The sequence below is a fragment of the Octodon degus genome, unplaced genomic scaffold, assembly GCF_000260255.1.
Source record: "Octodon degus isolate 3935 unplaced genomic scaffold, OctDeg1.0 scaffold00117, whole genome shotgun sequence".
In the NCBI taxonomy this organism is placed as follows: Eukaryota; Metazoa; Chordata; class Mammalia; order Rodentia; family Octodontidae; genus Octodon; species Octodon degus.
In genome coordinates this window covers 7,590,095-7,612,181 of record NW_004524693.1, presented here as the reverse complement: position 1 = coordinate 7,612,181, position 22,087 = coordinate 7,590,095, and the positions used below count along the sequence as shown (strand labels likewise).

Genomic DNA, 22,087 nt, shown 5'->3' with positions numbered 1-22,087 from the left:
TTTATTAAGCCTTTATAACCTAAAATGAAAACCCAATACAGAGATCCTTCTGGTCTCTTCAGAAATATCTACCATCAGTTCCTAGCAAATTCATCATTTTAAAGGATTTCACTCACAGGCCCAACAAATAAGGAGAGCCTATTTCATTCCTCTTTTTGTCTCTTTCACCGTCTGGCATAGTACTTTGCACATATAGGCCCTCAAAATGATTTTATACAGCTATGATCAACAGCTAGGTTTACTTTGTATCAGATTCAAAGTTTAATTAGATTCCCCTATTTGCCACACCTTTGTCTTAATAAATATTTGTTAAACTAATTAAAATATTTGTCTTTCTAGCTGTCACCTTTCCTACATCCTGTGTCATTGTGTGTGTGTGTACATACATGTCTGTTTTTCTCTCATTTCCTCAGTGTGTGTTCATCTCTTTTTGTCTCTTGGTCTTTGTCATCACATCTCATCATCTGGTTGATTTTAATATATGATGGTTTCATTTACTACCCCTTCTTATATATGTAGCCAGCCCAAAGTGTCATTATATACAATCAATATATATTTTAAAAATAAATTTGAGCCACGTGTGGTGTCACACACCTATAATCTCAGCACTTGAAAGGTTGAGACAGGAACATTGCTGTGAGTGCACTGCCAGCCTGGACCACATGGTGAGTTCAAGGTCAGCCTGGACTATGCAGTGGGACCCTGTATATATAAATAGCAGTGAATAAATACATAAATATATTAAAGGTTTTGAGATATCATCTAGTAATTTAAATCTATTTACTGTGATTGTACAATTTACTTCATTGACTAATTTTGTATTTGTTCTTAACAGATTCTTCTCTGTTAAGCCTTGAGGTGAATGGGAAGTGTTTTCCTCTTTAGATAAAGGCTATTAATAACTTTGTTTTTACTTAATTAGCTCTCAACCAATTTTGCATGAATTATTGGCCTAAGTTAGACAAACTAGTTACAAATCTCAATGTATAGAGCTTTTATTTTCTTTTTATTAAATTTTGATTTTTTTTAGTGTTTTGCTTTTGCTTCACCTACTTTTATGTGACTTTTAAAATCATGTCAGTAATCATTTGGTTTAAGAATCACCATCTCCAGCATTCCATTTTCAGCTTCAGAGAACACAACAGCTTACTCCTGGAGCAGGATTTGAGAAAATCTCTTCATTAATCAATCACTCTCATCTAGTTGGAAAACTAAATTTTTCCAGTATGAATTTCTGCCATCCTAACATGCAGTAAATCAAATGCAGAATTTCATGTATAATAATTTGAGATCATAGTGGTAAGCTGAAGCCTAAAAATGACAATATTTCGCTAGTTGCTGTGTTTTGTACTTAGCCTCAAAATCAGACAATTAAAGAAGGTCTACACAAAGTTGAAGTAGAAGGAAGGAAGGAAGGAAGGAAGGAAGGAAGGAAGGAAGGAAGGAAGGGAGGGAGGAAGGAAGGGAGGGAGGGAGGGAGGAAAGGAGGGGATATATTTTATAAATAGGGTAGAGTGAAATAACAAAATCAAATATATAAACTCAGTCAACAACCATGACTGACAAACCTGTAATAATTCCTAAACAGGAAGTAATCACGTAATAAGGTTGAATTTAGTCATGGTGGCAACTGTCCTCAGATTTCTCATTAATATCTTTGAATTCATTTTAAGGGCTTTTCTTCATTGAGAATGCATAGAAAACCAAACCCCTTTGTTTGTTCAGGTTCATATTATACTTTATTTTCAACAATATAACAGGAAAATATTTTGTGAAGTTAGAAGAGATGGCTTAGATCCAGTTTAACATACATCTTTTTCAATTCAGTGAACTTTTGAGGAGTGCCTGCTTTTCTCAATTAGTCACTTTCCTGTTGCTGGTACAAACTACTCAATACCCACAACTTGAAGAGACGAAGTTTATTTTGACTTGCAGATTCTGAGGGTTTAGTCTATGCACAGCTATATCCCCCTCTTTTACTGATACAAGGTTTCAGTTGTCCAGGCAGTACTCCAACTTACAATTCTCCTGCCATAGCCTCCCACAGTGATAGGATTGCTAGAATCAGCTACCAACCCACCCCTAACACTCAGTATCTGTTGAGTGCACATTAAGAAGACACAAAGAATGACATCAACAGCACCAGTTCTGTAGACAATCAAAAATCTGATTTGGCAGGACTGTTAACTGGAAATAATGCTAGAATGATAGTTCAGCAGTATATTATACAACACTGAAAGATACAGACTACACTGTGTTTTTATTTGTTTAATTCTTTTGAAGAGGTAATCCTTGGATATGACCCAAAATTTGGAAAGTAAATAAAAATAGACATCAAAACACATGTCATTCCAATACTTGTCCTTCAGCCTCCCAGTTATCTTGCACTGAACAACCTTTCAGAAATTAACTACATTAGTTTCCTATGGTATGCAGGCACTCATTTTTTGTATGCATGCATGCAAACACAGCCTCCATATATGCTTAAGTATGAGGAGACACATAAAATACTTTATAATTTTTTGCTCTCTTGAATGCATACAGTGATTTATAAGTAAAAAATTGGAGCTCTAGCTATAGTGTTTAGCTTGTTCATTTACTCCCATTTAAATATGTAAGACCATATTATACACAATAATATACTAATATGTATTTTTCTACTCTTACATTTCATAAACAATAGTCTTTAAAGTCTTCCTAGAGTTCTTTATCATCACTGTTTCTGTAATCACTGGAGCCCTCCTTTAGTCCACCAGTGGTTATCCAAATATATCACCTGACTCCCATCTAAGATCAGTGAGAATTTGAGTTCACATGATTTTGCTCCAGATATTTTATTGCTGTCACAATTGCCTAGTCATATAACACTAAGATGATTGTTTTCTCTGTCTACACTATACATATATATTTAGATCTTCATAACATGATTACTATATCACTCCTTAAAATTTTTACTGCAAATTTCAAAATTGACACAAAATAGACAAAATAATAGAAGAACCCTCATATTCCTATCACCCAGATTCAACATTTCTCTATAAATATATTTTTTCCTTTTATTAGTTTTATTGAGAAGCAGCAATGAGACAGTTTCAAAACCGATTAGTAGGACAGTTTCAATAATTAATACATTGCATATTGTTGTCTTTGTACTGGTTATTCATAGTACTATAAATAATTTTAATAAAATCAAAATGCCACTTTTAACAACCTACAAAAATTAACAATTACATGATATCTGATTTCTATAATCAGAATTCTTCAATTGGTAAATTTATAGTTGATCCATTCAAATCAACAACCAAAGAACATCTAATATTGCATTTGGTTGTTTCTTTTCTGTCTGCATTTTAAAGCAATCTCCATTTTCTTTTCTGCTACCACTGACTTGTTGACTAATTGCACATTACCTAGTAAAATGTATCCTTTCTTTGTTTTACTGATAGCTTTCTTTGATATTAAACTTGCTTGTCCATTCCCTGTTTTTCCTACAATTGGAAGTTAACTCTAGGGACTTAGATTCAGGTATAAGTTTTGTCAAGATTTCCTCATAGGTGGTGTTTTTATTTATAATCACAGCAAGATGCAGACTTTCTGTTAGTCTCATATTTTAGTGATGAGTAGATCAATAAGTATATTCAACCAGAGACTGTACCCTCCCATGTAAAGTTCCTCATCAGCTGTTCATCCAATAATTTTATCTTTGGGTGACTATTGCTAAAATAAATATTCTATCGGCGATTGGAAAAAGAGTAGTTTTCTAAATCCATCATTCCTTCCGTACTTAATACTTAGAATACTTTTGGTGAAAAGAATTATACTTCACTGGCTAATACCCTGCAAGTACACTGAAATATAGGTCATACAAGGAAATTAGGATGCATTCTTCATATTTTCTATAGAGTTGAATATCAAACTGAGGACAAAATTCTTTATTTTTTAATTGCCAACTTTCAGTGGGAAGAATATCTGAGTTACTACCAAAATATCCAGTAAGGAGAGTTTTGATTGATTATTTTAGTGAGGAAACAATACATTCTGTTATATTTAAAATATTCCTATCAACTCATGGTTTTTATATTTTTACCATTTTAAATAAATTTGCATTCATCATCATTATTTTTAATGATAAGATATTCCCATCTGTGGCTTATAGGGGCTCATTTTACTCCATTTTTCAGTGAAATCTTTTCAAGTCTTATTTATGACATCTAAAACTTGTTATTACAAGATCATACTCTCAAAAATAACTTACTCTGTTCCTTTCTTTCTGATTCTGACAGGTACTCTTCATAAGCATCCAAAATAAGCATTTTTAAGGCTATTTCAACCTAATATATCTGTCCTAAATTGTACTTTATTGTATAGCTCAGTGGTACCAGTGCCTGCCTGACAAGCACAAGACCCTGAGTTCCATTCCTGATATGAAAAAATAAATCTCTTGAATAGAGAAAATTAAATGAATATAGGAAATTATGACTTTACGTGACAAATTTTATGAGGACTTATATATAAGGCACCTTTTTGGGGAGAACAAAATCATTATGTTTCATTTTGGCGTATATGTTGTTGCTCTCTTCCCTTTTTTCTGTTTTGTTTTTTCATAGATGTTTCATTTTTCTTTTGGTGGTACTATGGATTGAACCCAGGGTTTCACCATTAGGCAGGGGCTATGTCATTGAACTTTTTGCCCAATTTTTTTTGAAAATTTCATTTTGAGATAGGATCTCATCAAATTGTCCAAGCTGGGCTCAGATTTGTAATTCTCCTGCCACTGCTTTCCAAGTAGCTGGGATTTCAGGTATGCATCCCTGTATCTACCTATTGTGAGTACAGTTTTAACACAAGTGATATCATGTAGCTTCTTTTCTGTGGTTTAGTGATTGTTCTATATCAGTAGTCATCATTTTTAACAATTGCACAGTGTTTTGTTGTTTGGATGAACCATGATATATTTAACCAGGCCCCTATTGGTGGACATTTAGTTTGTTTCTGATGTTTTGCTATTATAACAATACTTCAGTGATGATTCTTATGAATAAGCAATTCATAGCTGTGCAAATTTATCATTACGATAAGTAGCTAAATTTAGAAATGTTGGGTGAAAGTCTGAGGAGATGGCTCAGTAGAGTAAGCGCTTCCCTGGCAAGCGCAAAGGCCTGAGTTCACTCCCCGGTTCCACCAAAAAAAAAAAGAAAGAAAGAAAGAAAGAAAGAAAGAAAGACCAAAAAAAAAAAAAAAAAAAATCAAAAGAAATGTTAGGTGAAATATGTATGCATTTTTAACTTGTATGTTTTAATTTCCCTCCATACTTTTCCATTTAACATACCATCAACTTTGTAGGAGTGTGCCTTTTAGAGTGTCTCTTTGCTGTATTCATTTATTTGGGACTATAGTTCTATAATTAAAACCCATTCCACCATCATTTTTAAAGGAGAACATGTGTGACAAAGGAAGTCTAAGAGGAATGTATGTGACAAAATTTAAAGAATTCATTGGCCAACTTAGTATAGCTATTGAACATCTATATAATGCCAAAATATTGTATCTTTTTTTACACAGATTAGTTTATCTGTGCAGCTACATTTGACAGAAAGTAACAATGGGAACATTTCTTGACACAAAGATATACATCTGGCCAAAGGGATTTTGTACAATATTTGAATCTTGGCCAATCACGATATGATGGGGTGACCGTATGCTGAATTTGTTGGTAACTGCCAACAAGCATCATTACTAGCTCTTTTGTAATCAAACTCAGTCTCTGTTGCTTTAAAATTCTGAAGACTTGAGAACAAATCTATCGTACTATATATTCCCCAGATTTTTCTCAGCTATTCAGTAAGGAGTCCCCTTCTTATTACCAAACATAAACAGTTCTTTTATTGGTGAATGTTTTCAAATCTTGTTTCTTAAAAATTTTGATAATTAACAGCTTGATTTACCCATGTACACAAAAGTAATGTATACATAACAAAGCAAAGTATACATCATGGAAATCAGGGATAGGAGCTGAGACTAAAACAACTAACTTGAGTTTTATTTGGCTATTCTTGCTGATAAAACCATGGGCAAGAGCAGAAGTAGTGTCATGTGTGCTTATACAAGTTATTCTTTGGTAAAGACCACCCATCTCAAAAGTGTTTGCTTCCTCAGTGGGTATGTTTTGGGCCACATGAGGTAGAACACTGTTATAAAGCACTAAATAGGTAGAATCTGAGTTCTGTATTAAGATTTGAGATTGGAGGAGGTGGAGCGCTTGTGAAGAACAATATTATAGAGCAAAGGAAGGTGTCCTGTGTTCTACTTAATGCTCTTAAAGGTGCTGTGTTGTGTCCTATTCTTTGTAAAGAATGATTTTGCCACTCAGTTACCTGCCATATCTACCATTAGTAGAGTTGCCCTGTGTTTTTTTTGGGGGGTCCTTCTTTTTTCTAGCCAGTGTAATGAACTTCTATTAAATCACCTGCCCTCCTCTCCTATCCAGGTTCCCCTGAAAGCAGTGGTTCAGACTGTTAAGCAGCTGCTTAGATTTCATACTGGTGTAGTTGAGAGCTATCTGCTTTCTCAGGGATTAAGCTCTGCAACTGTGGCCTCATTATCACTGCATTGTAACTCACAGAGCTCTCAGGTCTCGTGGCCATAAGTGTATTACAGGTCTATTTAAAATTAGATGACCCTTAATACTCTGGGAAGAGTCATGCCCTAATGAAAACAAAATTCCCTATTAAAATTTCTAATCCTTCTAATTAAAGATTATACCACCTGGCCCCGTGGCATTCTGTATACTTATAAAAGTAGCAAAATAACATGATTTTGAAAAAAATGTATTTTATGTACCTTAAAGATAATTTTTGCTATATAAATTACACAAAAGAAAACACTAAAACTACTTTTTTAAGAAGTTATTGAATGCAGTATTAACACTATTCTTTGCCATTCCTGAGGCCTACAGGATTTATGTCTCAACAAACAAGTAATGGGTTATATATAGCTAGATATAGATATATAGATATAGATATATAGTATTAATATGGTGAGATAATTTATAAACAGTCATATGAGTAATAATTTTCTTAAGTATTTAAAAAATGTTTAGCCTTATAAATTAATCCTAAATTCATTCCAATGTCAGTCACATGACAATTCTTAATTGAATCAGAAAAAAAGAGAATCACCTAGTATAGTTATATGAAAAGGATCAAACATACTATGTCCTGGAATAAAATAAATGGCTTAAAGGGAACATGTGGTCTAAGTATGTAGAAAATTAGAGGCAGGATAAATATTTTGAGGAGTCAGCTTAGCATAACAGATACCAATGTGTGCAGAAGTACCATGTTTGCACTTAGCATTGATGAAAAATGATGAAAAATCTATCTTTAAAAACATAAGAGGAGAGTTAAGAACATGAGCTATAGAATCCAACAGATGCATTTTTAAGCTGAGTTGCAAACTGTAACCACAGGCAAGCCATTTACCATTTCCCAGTTTCAATTTATTCATTTCTAAAATAAGAATAATAGAGGGGCCAGGAAGATGGCTCAGTAGAATAAGAACTTGCAAGAGTCTGAGTTCAATCCCTGATTCTGCCAAATAAAATAAAATAGAATAAGAATAATAAGGTTGTATAGGGTGGGCAGTAAATAAAGTCGTTTATTAACAGAAAGCTGTCAGAGAAAAGGCTCAGTAAATGATAAAGCTCTTAGTAGAAGTGACATTAGTAGAAGACTATATATGAAAAAATGCAACCTAAATAATGAAATTCCTGACTGCAATCTCACTAGCACCATATTTATACTTGCAAAACCTTACATGGGAACATGGCCTATCTTTTAGCCTTCTTCACTTCTGAGAAATTTCTTCCATGCTCAATTCCTTGCCTTCTTCTAATTCATTTCCTTGCTGAAATCAAAGTGATTTATCTAAACTATGAGTCCTACCCTGTTGGCACTTTGGCAACTACTCGGGAACATCACTTGACATTAGCTCTTACCAGAAAACATCAAAACTTGATGAAAAGTGCTGATAATTAAACTGGCTTGTCTTGTGAGGAAAAGGGAAAAAACAGTGAATTGTTTGTTACTTTGTAGTCCATTTGGGCTAGGTGCCAGTGTTTTCCTTTGAGTTTTGTGTACTTGGCTATGTCAAGGAGAGGCTGTTGATAAAGCATCGAATGTGATGCCAAGAAGCCAGCAGTACTGCTCATTACGCTGTAATTTATGATGAGGCCTAATGGTAGAGCAATATGTTGGTTTAATATTCTTTAACCATTGTATAGGTTAACAAAAAAAATCTCTAATTCAGTTAGGAGAGTTTTGCTATTTATTAGCTGTGTCATAGTCGACATATACATTCTTTTGGGGGGCTTCAGATTTCTTATCTGTAATAAGAAAATGAACAACATGACACTATCTTCTATTTGCCTTTCAGTCTGAATAAAGCACAATTTCATTGCATAATTTAGGGAATGACACCAAGTGATCCCCCTAGAGCAATCTGTCTTTAATATAACCAGAATGGAGAGGTAATGAATGTCAGTGTAATTATGTGGCAGCACAAAAGTCAAGTTTACAAAGTTGCCCATTTTAGCACACTAGTCACAATATGCCAGATAAGATTTTCAGTCTGCATCCTTGTCAGTTTAATTTGAGGAATCTATATATCCTAAAATAATGAAAGAGCATTTTTTATTATAATGAATTAAAATTGTATTTGATAAGTATATGCCTTGAGACAGCTCAGTATACCCCCAGGATGTTGTAAATTTCATTTTGGAGAAATCAATGTGACATACAGTTATTTTGAAGATTATTTCTTTGAAAGGATGTACAGTATACACTACTATATGTCATCTATTACAAGGTAAGTGTTTCTTAATGCCACCAGCAAAGACTGCCTCATTATCTCTGTGCACCCCAGGTTGTAAATAATTTTGAAAATTATACTGTATGTATTAATATTTTATTTTTCATAAAGCATTAAACAAAATACATAGAATTGCTGTGTAAAGTTTTTGACCAGCAGGTGATACCCAGCAAATCTTGAGTTAAGCTATAAGAAAATAATATGTAGTGTTTGAATTAACTCTATCTTAGATAGGGCTGGCCAAATAGCTCAGTGGATTAAAGTGCCTGCAAGCAGGCACAGGTGCAGGTGCAGGGGCCAGGGCTTCGATCCCCTGGCCTGCCATGCCAGCACTGCCCCTGGGGCATGCTGTGACAGCAATTGAAACTGGGCATGGTGGCGCATGCCTGTAATCCCAGCTCTTGGGAGGCTGTAAACAGGAGGATCACTACAAGTCCAATCTAGAATTGAGACTCTGAACACCCTGTAGACCCTTCCAAAAAAAAAAAAAAAAAAACACCTCTATCTTAGGTAGATGTTGAATTTCTCTTGTGATATCTTGAAAATTTCAGACAACAATTTAGGAAATTATTTCTGTTAGGTTATAAACAAATAATAACTGTCATCACCACTAATGTTTACTGCATAATTATTATAGGCCAAAAGTATATACATTGTAAGCACTGTATAAATTTAATCCCCTTTTGTCCTAAGCCACAGAGGCATTAAATTATTTACCTAGGGTCTCACAACTAGGAACTTATAGGATTTGAACTTGGGGCAGTTTTCAATAATGAGAATGAAGGATACTATTCTCAGTCCAGTAGCTAATAACAGTGCTTTAATAAATGATTCTTGAAGGAGACTGAACTCTCTTCAAGGAGAGACTCATGTTTACTAGTTGAGTGTGAAATTGTTGCAATAGAGGACTATAATTGAATTGTGGTGCAAAGAGTGCTAAAGATAGCTCTAGCTTGTGCATTTCAGTTGAGTGTTCTGCAAAGACTGGAAGCTGGGAAAACCATTAACTTACACAACAGAACAGTGAATTTTAGCTATCTAACATACCTGAATTCAAGTGTGGTAGGTGGAATAGGATGTATAACACCTTTTAAGATAGGAAACAAAGGTAAAGGAAGAAGGAAAACATCTTGAAGAGAGTTCAGTCTCCTTCAAGAATCATTTATTAAAGCACTGTTATTAGCTACTGGACTGTTTTCCTTCCACCATACAATTACCTAGAAGCAAAAAGAGGAAATGAAGAAAAAACTTCCATTTTAGTTAATAACCAAAGACCTAGAGTTTCAGGCTCTTTAAACCTCTGTGAATTAGGAATTTGTGGCAATTCTACAACACTGAATGTCCTAAAACTCAAGATACTGGGATTTCAGGGTTATGACTGGCAATTTTAAGACAATGAAATACTGAAGAGAGTGTGGGCCACAAACAAATGCCAAGGATCTGAAAGGTTGAGTTCACGAGGTGATAAACAGTAATCCTCTTGCATTTCAAGTCAATCACAATTTTAGCACCTGGGACAGGGCAAATAGATTTCAGGACTGGAGGGATGTGGGTGGTGAATAAAGGAAAAGCCACCTGAGTTGGCATTTTAGGTCTGTCTGTGGAGCTTTATATGGATTTGCTCCATTTTATTTATTTTATGTATTGAGAGTTTATTTGATAATAGTGTTGCAAGCTTAAAAGAAAAAGTCAACGTTTTTCCTATGAGAAAACTAGAATGTGGACCCTCTACAGTGTTCCAATAGATCACCTTTAACGTCTGTCCTTTGGGAAATAAAGACAGATGCTAGCAAGGATTATTTGGCTAGGATACTTTAAGGGACAAACCAACAGTTCATCCCCTACTGTGAAACTGTTAATGAAAGCAATAAGAGCAAAGGAGAAGCAGCAGAAGCACAAGCAGCAATTGTATTAATCATCAACCTGATCTGGGCCCTGGGCCAAATGTTCACATAGATTAGGCCATTTGATTCATTGCAGTCCTATGAGATTAGTGCTACTATTATCTTGTTTTACAGATATTGTCACTTGCATCTAAAGAAGCTGTGTACATGGCTTAAATATATAAGAATAAACCATAAAAAGGTGGTTAGAAATAATATTTTGCAATTAGGTTTAAGTAGTTGCTCAGGGCTTATTGCAGCTGAAATCCATCCAAATTGAGATTATCTATTCCCATTGAGCCCAGAACAGTTCTGCGGTTTGAAGGACAAATTGAGTATTGCCCTCTGAAGCCAGGAATGTCCAATAGTTTACTCCCAATATTTCACATTGATTTAAGTAGAAGAAATGCACCCTTCACAGAAAGGGAAGATGTTACTAAAATTGCACATTTGCTTGTGAATGTTTTTATCGGTGTGTTCATTCAGCATATATTTATTGGGTTTCAACTATGGAATACCCATCTCTGACAAAACTAAACCAAAAAGGAGGATACAAATGAAGGACCCTTTTGTATCTGTATATACAAAAGTTAGGGTAGACATACAACTACTTTCTCTTAATTCAATGAAAAGAATGATTTGTACTAATAGTATTTGGACAGGATATCATGTCTGCATCTTGTACTATGAATAAATACTAAGAACACAACAATATACAATGTATTAATTATTAGAACTGTCCTATTAATCAGTTTTGAAACTGTCTCATTGCTATTTGTTTCTCAATAAAATTAATTTAAAAAAGAAATTAAAAAAACAACTCTGTTCTCTAAACCCATAGTCTGAAAATACAAAGTAGAAACAATGGTCTCTTTGATATAAACCACCAGCTTAAATAATTTCTAGAATTACCAAATCCTGGTTTGAGTGGCACCTATTAAATGAATTTCAGTAGATGTTTTAAGCTGTTTGCAAGAGGTATTTTAAGCCCAAGCAGAACGCCAACAGCAGTATAGCTGTTTATTACCTTGAGCAGATTATTTACCCTCTTTGAAATTTAAGTTCCTCATCTATAACATGAGAATAATAGACCTGCTTTACATATAAATATGGCAATGATTCCAAAAATAAATTATACAAAGTTCTTATCACAGTGCCTGACACAACTTGCTCAATGCATGTTTACTGTTATCACTGTTAAGAACTGAAACTCAGTGAACAAGAATGACTAGCCCAAGGTCACGTAGCCTGTTGACAGTAGACCACATATTAGAATTTAGATCTTTGGTAATAATCAGTCTGTAAACTACACTGCATATTTCATTTTCTGGGAGAGAAATGAAATAGAATTCAAGTAATATAAACTTCTAAGGCTATGAGGTATGTTTTTATTCATTTAGGCAGAAAAATTACAAAGAAATACTTGACATAAGAAAATGCTTGGACTCAGAAAGCAAAATAGGGAGCAGACAGTAAAGAAACAATGACCAAAAGGTTTAGCTCACAGTGATGGACCATTATAATATCTAGGACTCACAGGGTTTATTTCTATCCTAGTTTCTTCATTTAGCAAAAATGAAAATGACTGGGTTGCTTTCCTTTTCTTTAGGGAGGTGATGGAAAGAGATCTAGAATTCAGGTGTAATTCACAAAAAAAGTACATTAATTCACTTTAGTATATAATTTCTATGTGCAAATCAAGAGAGTGCTGTAACTGAGGTTGGAAAGGAAGCATAAGTACTACCAAGAGTGAAGGAATGACAGATTTTTTAAAAGGATATTTGGCTAGAGTGCTGTTTTATAAAAGTTGTTGAAAAATTCAGCCAAAAGAAAAACAATAGTTCCATAGCAAGGCCAAATAATTGTTGCTTCGTATAGCCGTAGTACTGAACAGGACTGCGAGTGATTGATTTGTTAGAAGATAGTCTCAAAAACTAAAATATATGAAAAGAGCCTCTCTGTCCCAATGCAAAATGTTAATTTACAGTTGCTTAAGCAAAAACTGATGTACTTTTTCCCCTAAGTTATATTTCAGTTTGATCCAAGGCCTAGAATATTGATTGTTGCAGAATCCAAGAAATATTTGGAATATTGCAGTAGTTTCCTAAGAGGAACAAAGCCAGTTTGCTCAATTCATTATTGCATAGAGCATAGTCCAGGAACTGGTGCCAGAAAGTTTGACTGGAGTTTCTAGCCCATCACAAGGCACACAGTGATTGTTTCAGGTGTAGTTACTCTATATGGAGGTTCTGCACTGTGTATTTTTTTAAAAACGTATTAATGTTTAAAATATATGAAGATATTTAAAATATGTTAGTGTTAAAAATATGTTAGTATCTCATGTCAAGTGTTCTTACTACAAAAATGTTTAAAAAATTCTCCTGTTTTACTTTATCTTTTAATCTTGACTTGCTAATTTTCCTCTGTTGAAAATCATTACATATTATGCCAAATGATATATACTGGTAAGACTTTGATTACTTACTCATTTGATAATTTTCATTTTCACAGGGCATCAGGTACTGTTTATACAGCACTAGATATTGCCACAGGACAAGAGGTAAATACTGTCATTCAATCTTGATTACTACCCTTTTATTCATGTTTATCAGGTTTCCTCACTAATGACATCTGTGCCTGAAAAAAGTGGGTAGTCTGTTCATGGTTGATCAAAGAGAAAGGGCATAGGTTTGTGGTACAGAGAAAGAACTTAGTGAAGAGTTTGCATTCCTCTCCCATGTCCCCATGATACTGATATTTGTGTTAACTGTAACAACTACAATTCATTCTCATATTTTAATTATTGGATTCAGGTCGCTATAAAGCAGATGAACCTTCAACAGCAACCCAAAAAGGAATTAATTATTAATGAAATTCTGGTCATGAGGGAAAATAAGAACCCCAATATTGTTAATTATTTAGATAGGTAAGTGTTTTCTCTCATTGTGTACCTGTTTTCTTTTAGGATATCATTTTCTTGGCAAATTATTTTATTTCAGAATACTCATTTTAACAAGAGTTCTACAAATATATCTTCAGTAGTACAAAGTAGTACAATGTGAGCTCTATTGTTGAACGTGCCCCTACTTACCTTTGTCCACCCATCAAAACAGTTGAAAAAATATTCTAAGGACTCATTGCTAAATATAAACAATTGGTATAATTTATTTTTGAGAAGTGTGATTCCCTGTTGTCAAGAAATATCCCCTTGCATATAAGAGAAAGTGGTAGTGTACAAACATTACAGCAGATGTTTGAAGCCCATCTGATCTCTGAGACACTAGGGAAGAAGGCCAACTACACTGGCCCTGCTTTAATGGGACTTTGTGATTAACTGACGTGAGGTCTGGGGCTAAGACTTTAATCTTAAACCTTTTCCTAAACCAGGTATTTGCTGTCTCTTTCACCATTAGTATTAGCATATTATAAGCCATTAAAAAGCAGTGCTAGTACTTCACTTGTGACTAACATTTGTCTTACTCAGTTTTAGTGTTTGTTTTATACCATTATACTTTGTTCTTTTTGATACAAAAATAGAAACAAGGCCAGGCCTTCAACCTGCATGATCTTAAGACTTTGTCTGTGTTTTATGCCAGATAGACAGAAGAAAAATGGGGAGGAAAAAAGAATGGTCAAATTTTAGAGGGTTTTTTGTTGTTGTTGTTGTTCTTGGTTTTGTTTTTTTCAGAACCAGGGATTGAACTCAGGCCCTGGAGCTAGTCAGAGAAGCACCTAATTTTAGAATCTTGATCAGGGTTTCTTGTAAAGTGTCCCCTGAGCGCCCCCCCCCATAGCACAGTGGTGGAGTTTCTCTGCATCTATAATTTTGTTAAAATTGCATTTGCACTTGTAAAAAAATGCCAATTTCTAGGCTGTTTTTATAACTCATGAAATAGAGCCTATGGATTTTCATATTTAACAAGCTTCCAGATGAACTTTATGGGCACTCCAGGCTGTGTACCATGGTGCTAAAAGTCTTATTTCACAGTGACATGATTCAGGGTAGGGTGGAACCATTGGGGTTATCCAGTTCTCTACAATGCTTCTCTCTTGCTGAGTGAGAGGCCAAATGACCTGATCCATGCTGCTACCAGGTGATTTGAATAATTTCATGCTCTCTGCCTATATTGTATGGCTCTGGTGACTTTAGTCCCCTATTTTTGACCAGTGGGGGATAATCCCTAATAACTTCTCAAATAAGTGAACATGGTCCCAGTCACAACTGATTTCTATCAGAACTGAGACATAGGAAAGTTCAGAGGCTCCACTTTTCCTTCATGACAAGTCAAAGACTTTTTCTTCTCTTCCCATAGCTACTTAGTGGGTGATGAACTGTGGGTAGTCATGGAATACTTGGCTGGTGGCTCTTTGACGGATGTGGTCACAGAGACATGTATGGATGAAGGACAAATAGCAGCTGTCTGCAGAGAGGTGAGAAAGATGAGCATTTCTTGCTGACAAGGGCACCAGTGTAGGCAGTTTTTATTTCTGCTGATTCAGAATGTTCATAGTGATAAAGTAACAATAACACAATTGCTTTACTGAAGTAAAAATTTAGGTCCTAGAGCCAGCCAAATATCTCAGTGGATTAAAGCGCCAGCAAGCAGGTGCAGGGGCTGGGGGTTTGATCCCTGGGCCTGCCATACTGGCCCCACCCCTGAGGCATGCTGAGATGGCAATTGAGACTGGGTGCAGTGGCACGCTTCTGTAATCCCAGTTCTTTGGAGGCTGTTAACAGGTGGAACACTACGAGTATGATCTAGTAGTGAGACCCTGAACACCCTGAAGACCCTTCCCTAAAATACAAATAAGTAAATAAATAAAAATTTAGGTCCTAACCCAGTAGCACACTCTTGCACAGCCTTCATGAGGCCCTATTTGTTTTCATTGTCTTTCTATGGCTTTTTTGATCTTTATTAAATCAAGCTTATAGTCATGCAGGGAGAAATTCTACCCTGAGCCTATGGTTGCCATCTTCTACTATTATGGTACAAAACACTTCCAAACAAGTGCCTATGATTGCTTCATAGTCTAGGAGCCATTCTGAAAAACAGTTGCACATCAGAAATAGTGTGGGGTACTTGTTTCAAGTTCAATTTCTTGAGTTCACTCCAGACCTGCTAAATCAAATCATTCTATGTACAGAGAGGACTGGTAAGTATATCTTTATAAGACCAAAATGGATCTATGTCCTCAAGATAAGTATGCTGCTACATAATTAATTGACAGATTAACTTGGTTGTAGTAATGACTACTGGTGTTTATCACATCCTCATTCTTCATGGCCTAGTTTGTTATCCCTAGAGTCTAATGCTAGCCATCAAATGCATTATACGAAATAATTGTAAGTGGCAATGTGGTTTTAAAGTAATGTTAAAAAGTAATCTATTTCACTGACAACATACAATTGTAGCCACATCCAAAGTTTGTCTGGAACTGAAACTTAGATTTTTTTTAAACTGTGATGTAATTAGAATTGCTTTTCTGATTCAATAGTGCCTCCAAGCTCTGGATTTCTTACACTCAAACCAAGTGATCCATAGAGACATAAAGAGCGACAATATTCTCCTCGGGATGGATGGCTCTGTTAAATTGAGTAGGTATTTTGATCTGGATTGTGTTTGAGAAAGTATTAGAGAATTTATGTTCTTTAACTGTTTATCTTAAGATAGTGGCTATAGAAAGTGAAAGTAGTTAAGAGCCCAATAGGCATTAACAAATGTGTTTAATATTATGTTCTTGTAGGCTGTGACTAGATTTTTTGGATTTAGTATTCCAGTACATTTAGTAACCTCTAGAGTGAATGGCTGAAAAATCCCTAATTGGAAAGCTGAAAGAACCTTTAGGTTTCATTAAATAGCAAGAGGGATAGAGAACTACAATGAAATCTAGTAAAGATGACATATCATTCATCAGTTATCTCAGACTCCTTTAAAATCAAGACCAACAGAGAGATCAAAAAAACTAAAGGATGTGATTTAATAAGCAGTTTTATAAGCTCAGTATCTAACCAAGGAAGGTTCAGCTATATTTAAAAGCAATCTGTTGTCGAATGAAAATAATCTGTGCTTCTTTTAACTGATTTTTTCTTCCATACAGCTGATTTTGGGTTCTGTGCCCAGATCACTCCAGAGCAAAGTAAACGAAGCACTATGGTGGGCACCCCCTATTGGATGGCACCTGAGGTGGTGACTCGAAAAGCTTATGGTCCAAAAGTTGATATCTGGTCTCTGGGAATCATGGCAATTGAAATGGTGGAAGGTGAACCCCCTTACCTTAATGAAAATCCACTCAGGGTAAGTCTGAAGAGAATTCATGTACTTCATTCCCAGAAAATGAAAAGCCCAAGTATCTTGCTTCCAGTAAAAGTGACGAGAATGGGCTCTTCCCTTGGGATAATAACACCAAGCCCTAAAGAAGCATCAAGTTATTATTTAATTTATAAATTAACTTTACTGGTACATTTTAAGTATACGTAGTGATCACTTTTATCATTTTTACCTGTGCATGATATAACTTGATTTTTTTTCCATTCTCCTGTGTGCCCTTTAACAGCTTTCCCTCATTTACAAAAGCTTTGTTTCCATTTGTTCTCTGTTTTATTTTTTTTTCTTTTCCATTCACTTCTCCCTTCCCTTTTGAACATTTGTGAGATTTTAGATTTTCTTACAGTATCTTAACTATTTTCTAACGTGCTTTGATAATACTTCTCAAGGGTATTTTTTAAAATTTTAAAAATTAAAAGGTATTTACTATTCTTCAGTATAGTGTTCACTGCATAACAGTGGAGAAGTGGAAGGAAGTAAAGATGTAGAAGGAAGAGGGTATTTTTATCACATAACAGGGATAAATGATCTATTTAGGCAACACTTACTTTGTAATTACTTTAACAAAGTAAATAAATACATTTCCAGAACAGCAGTAATTTCTTAAATTGGATTTTATTTCATTACTAGTAATGATTTATTGAGCAACAACAGCATGGTTGAATGAAACACAGAGGTAGACATATCAGCCTGGTGAAATTGCAAATTTAATTAGAAGACTGTCAAGTAGAAAATGAATGGAAATAGTTTGGGTTGGATAACTCAGTTTGCTATTGCCATACCAGAGGTTTCATCCCCATGTGGTCCAGTTACCCTGCACAGGGAAAAAGCTCCACTTCCCTACCCAACTCACCATCTTTAGTCAGAGATGTTCCATCGATGGTGGAAGGAAAAGATAATGGGATATTAAACCAATGGTTGCTGAAGGCAGAAATGTGCCAAAAGCCATTTTCTTCTATATAGCCTAATGGTGACCCAAAAGCTGAGTTTTGTGTATATAGAAGGCATAACACCAAAAAGTGAAATATTCACGGATTCAAATTTTGCTGTCAAAACTTATGCATAGTGTCAAGGGCTTCCTGTACATCATCTGTAGCCTTAACACCAAGAGTCTGCAACTGAATTTTGTCTTTGTTGTACAAAAACTCTTATCCTTAGTAAACAGTTAAGTATGTTCCCATTAAGTTTATCAAATCCATATTCAAGCCAAATATGTAGGTGTGGGTTTTTATATATTCAAGCAACCCTAAAAGCTAATTGTCTAGTTTTTTGTGCAGTTGAACATTTTGTAATTGAAGCTGCATTTCCCATGTGGGAAATGGGGGGGGGGACAGCCTCATTCTGGTCCTGTTCTAATTCCTCTGTGATACTTGGACTGTTGTTTTAATCCCTGCACTGGTTAGAAAACAGTAGATATGAGCTATGGGCTATTGCTTCAGTCTCATGAAAAGATCTGCAAGTGAGTTGCACACATTGATTAGCTGTCTGCAGGGCTGAAGGGGAAAAGGGGGCATTTTTCTACCATTTGTGGCTCAGCCCTTCATGAATTTAATCAAGCCCACCCCTGACCTATAGACCAGTGCATCAGGATAATTACATGGGCTTCTCCTTATTATTTAACTACCTTTGCTCATTAAGAAATAGCAGCGAAAAAACACATCAGGCCTGTTGTTTCCATGGATTTCCTCCTCTAAATCTTCTGAGATTGGAGGCACTAAATGGATTATAGTTATTTTGCTTCCGGCCTTCTAATGTGTAATTTACAACCTACAGAATTTAAGGATTAGATAAATGGCTCTGAAAAGCAATGTGTCTCAGTAATGCATTTATTACCTTCTTCAGTCCCCCAATTATAATTAATTGCTCTTTAGTTAGGCAGCTAATTGTTAGAAAAGAATTAAACAAGTTTTAATCTTATAGGAATCTTCCACCCTGAGATTGGAATTCATAATTAACAGCTTGTTTCTTAGAATTCCCAACCTTATATCTAAACAAGTACTTGCAGATTAACAAACCACAAGGTTCAGGAAGCTTACATTAAAGCACTGGCCAAAAGACCTGTCAGAAAGACCACCCTGCTGAGTTCCTATGATAAGGACTTACTCTAACTCTACTAATTACTCTCCTTGTGTGATCAGTCTCCAGTTAATTAATCAACAAGTCCATGTTGTGCTGGCTCTATTCTAAATCTATCTCTCCTGGACACCAGGGGACTTTTTATGCTTGACTTCAAATATGCTGTCCTCATGTTCTTTTAAATAAACATGTCTTAAGATAGATGCCTTTATTTGGAGTTTGGAAAATGTGGTCATTGAAAACATTGGGAAACTAGAAAGAAAAAGATAAAGCATGAGGGTGTAGGGAGCCAACGTTTTCTTGGATTCTGCAGACCAGTCCATGTGTGGTGGGGAAACAAAAAATCATCAAGAATTTTACAAATTTTAATGAATGCTACATTAATCCTCTTGTCTTTCAAATCTTTCCACTGCTATAACTGCCCTCCACTGTTGTGCTTTGAGGTAGAAAACAGTGAAAGGAAAGAAGTGAAGTAAAGGAAGGAAAACAGACTGGTAGAGTGGAAGTTGGCGAACAAATGAAAAAAGAATGGTTCAGTAACACAATCTGAGTGTATCTTGGTTCTATAACTTATAAGATATTACTTCTGCCCATATTTTTAATGTCATTTGTATTGACTCCTTCTTTCTCATTGATGCCTATTAGTCTCACATTGTTCATCTTTGCATCATCTTGCAGGTGATGGATTATTTTTTCCTGCATCCTAGTTGTTTTGAAGAGATCCTTTCTTACCTTTTCACTAGCTGCACCAGTGTCTTCAAGATCTGAAACTCTGTCTTCACTTTCACTGAAACGGTTTTGCAAGCTTGTGATTGAGATTTTTAAGTTCCTCTATATCTCTTTGACTCTGCTTCATGCTTTCTATTTCTTTCCTGCATTGCTCATCCAAGGGATTCGTCATTTTTCTAATCTCTTCTATTTTTTTATCAATGTCTTCTTTAGAAGCAGTTATTAATTCTTTTACTGCAGTGTTTTCTTCAGGTTGGGATTCCTCCCTATGTTTCTGTAGTTGATTCTTTACTTCAGATGCTATGAGTTCAGAGAATTCTTTTTTTATTTCAGAAATGAATTATGCTGAGTTCCTCTATAACTTTCTGCTGTTGCTTATTTACTATTGACGCTATTAATTCATACATTTGAGGTGAGCTAGTGTCTTCTGCACTTGTTCTGGGTGGGCATTGGGTTTCCTCCATATGTTTCTGCATTTGATTCTTTACTGCAGATGTTATTAATTCAGGGATTTCTTTTTTCATTTCCAATCTGAGTTCCTCTATACCTTTCTGTAGCTGTTTCTTTTTTTCAGAAGCTGTTGATTCATTGATTTCAGCTGTGTGGTTCCCAATTTGTTCTGTATTATTGTCCCTTGCACTTGTAACTTATAAGGTCTGAGACCTCTAAGTCATCTGAAGCCTGTAAGCCTGCTTCTTTTCTGTAAAACAGAGATAATTTCTGTCTTGTTAACTTGGTGTAAAAACTAAATTAATAAGGCATATAAAATCATCTAGCACCGTATCTTGCTCATTGTAGAAAAAATATGGAAATTCATATCTGACCAGAAGAGTAAGAAAAAAAGGATGTTTAGTGTGCTGTTTAACCACTCACAAAAGGATATTTGAGTCACCACTCTTCCAAGAATTTTCATTTCACATTGCCTGTACTCCAAGGCCCTCAAAGAGTGGAAGGTTCTGTACAAGTTCAGCATAATAACCATAAGCAGGTTACACTGAACAGGATAGGTTCAAGGTAAAGACTCATGCTATCCATTTCAAAGCTGCTTGTATTTCATTCTTTTTTGTGCTTTATTGTATGTGTTTTAACTGAGCAAATCTTTTGTGAATATTGCTCCTTAACATATATTTGATGCAAGGAGGCTATGCTTCCCTCTAGTTATAAAGTGGTTGAGACATTTAAAATGTAAATTATTCTATACTAATTGACCTAATTTGCTCATAAAATGCCTTTTAAAAGTCAGAGAGTTATTAACTGTACTGATGTTATGAGGTTGGTACCCTTCCAAAGACAAACAGGAGACAAGCTACTTACTGTCCCCCATTGCCTGAAGTCTCAACATAATTGGCCTTGAACATGTTGTTCTGGAACCCATGGACATTTTTAATGCAGCCTCCAATAATAAAGTCCCTTGTTCCTTGGGTTTGCCAAAGTGACTGGGGTTAAAAATTGAACTTTCCTTTTGGAGATCAAATAAGATATTCTATTCTGCTGGTCCCAACTTCTTTGTTAATTGAAAATATTTTTGAAGACCTGTGGCCATAATGATCTAAATGGAGGCACAAGCATTTCTATACAATTTCTATTTGTTTTCTTTCTTAGCATCAAGAGAGTACCTGCTTATTAACTTTGTATTTGCAAATAATGATGTTCTTGTAAATGGGTTTTGCTAGAATTTGGTATTCCTGAAAAGTGTATGGTGTCCACTTGAAGACTATACTAAATCTTATGGGACCTTTTTTGTATGTGCTTTTCCAAACTTTTATCCAAGGTGAAATGAACTTTTAAGTAATCTTTTTCTATGCTTGCTTTAAGCATCTGTGAGACTGCATCAATTAGATCACTGGAAGACATTTATTGGTATCAATGCTGAAAACATTGTGTATGTGAACCATGGATCCTTTATCAATGGTTTACTTCCCTGGCTACATGCTGCAATCACTCTTAGTCTGTAAGTACTAATAACACCAGATTCCCCTTTTCACAGAAAAATCGTAACCAGGACTAGACCAAAGAGAAAGCCATGCAGCCTGACTTCTAAAAGACACTATCTACATCAAGAACAACTCTTCAACAGCCCTCCTTGAGCACAGTTATTTAACTAGTAAAGAACACATTATCATTTTGCTCATGTTCCTCCATTTCGTATAAAATATTATGAGTGACACTGTGAAAGCCAAGTTGAAATCATGTTTGCTCTGTGTC

General features: G+C 35.2%; 1 protein-coding gene across 4 annotated transcripts in view; it reads left to right on the top strand.

Annotated features, from left to right (window-relative positions):
• Positions 1–22,087, top strand: part of Pak3 (p21 (RAC1) activated kinase 3) — a 133,208-nt gene that overhangs the window by 86,819 nt on the left and 24,302 nt on the right. For all 4 annotated transcript variants that reach the window (XM_004640028.2, XM_023699899.1, XM_023699900.1 and 1 more), the window contains 5 exons: positions 13,263–13,311; positions 13,565–13,677; positions 15,065–15,182; positions 16,248–16,347; positions 16,851–17,047. In XM_004640028.2, the coding sequence (XP_004640085.1) occupies positions 13,263–13,311; positions 13,565–13,677; positions 15,065–15,182; positions 16,248–16,347; positions 16,851–17,047 (577 nt within the window). The remainder of the gene's footprint in view (positions 1–13,262; positions 13,312–13,564; positions 13,678–15,064; positions 15,183–16,247; positions 16,348–16,850; positions 17,048–22,087) is intronic.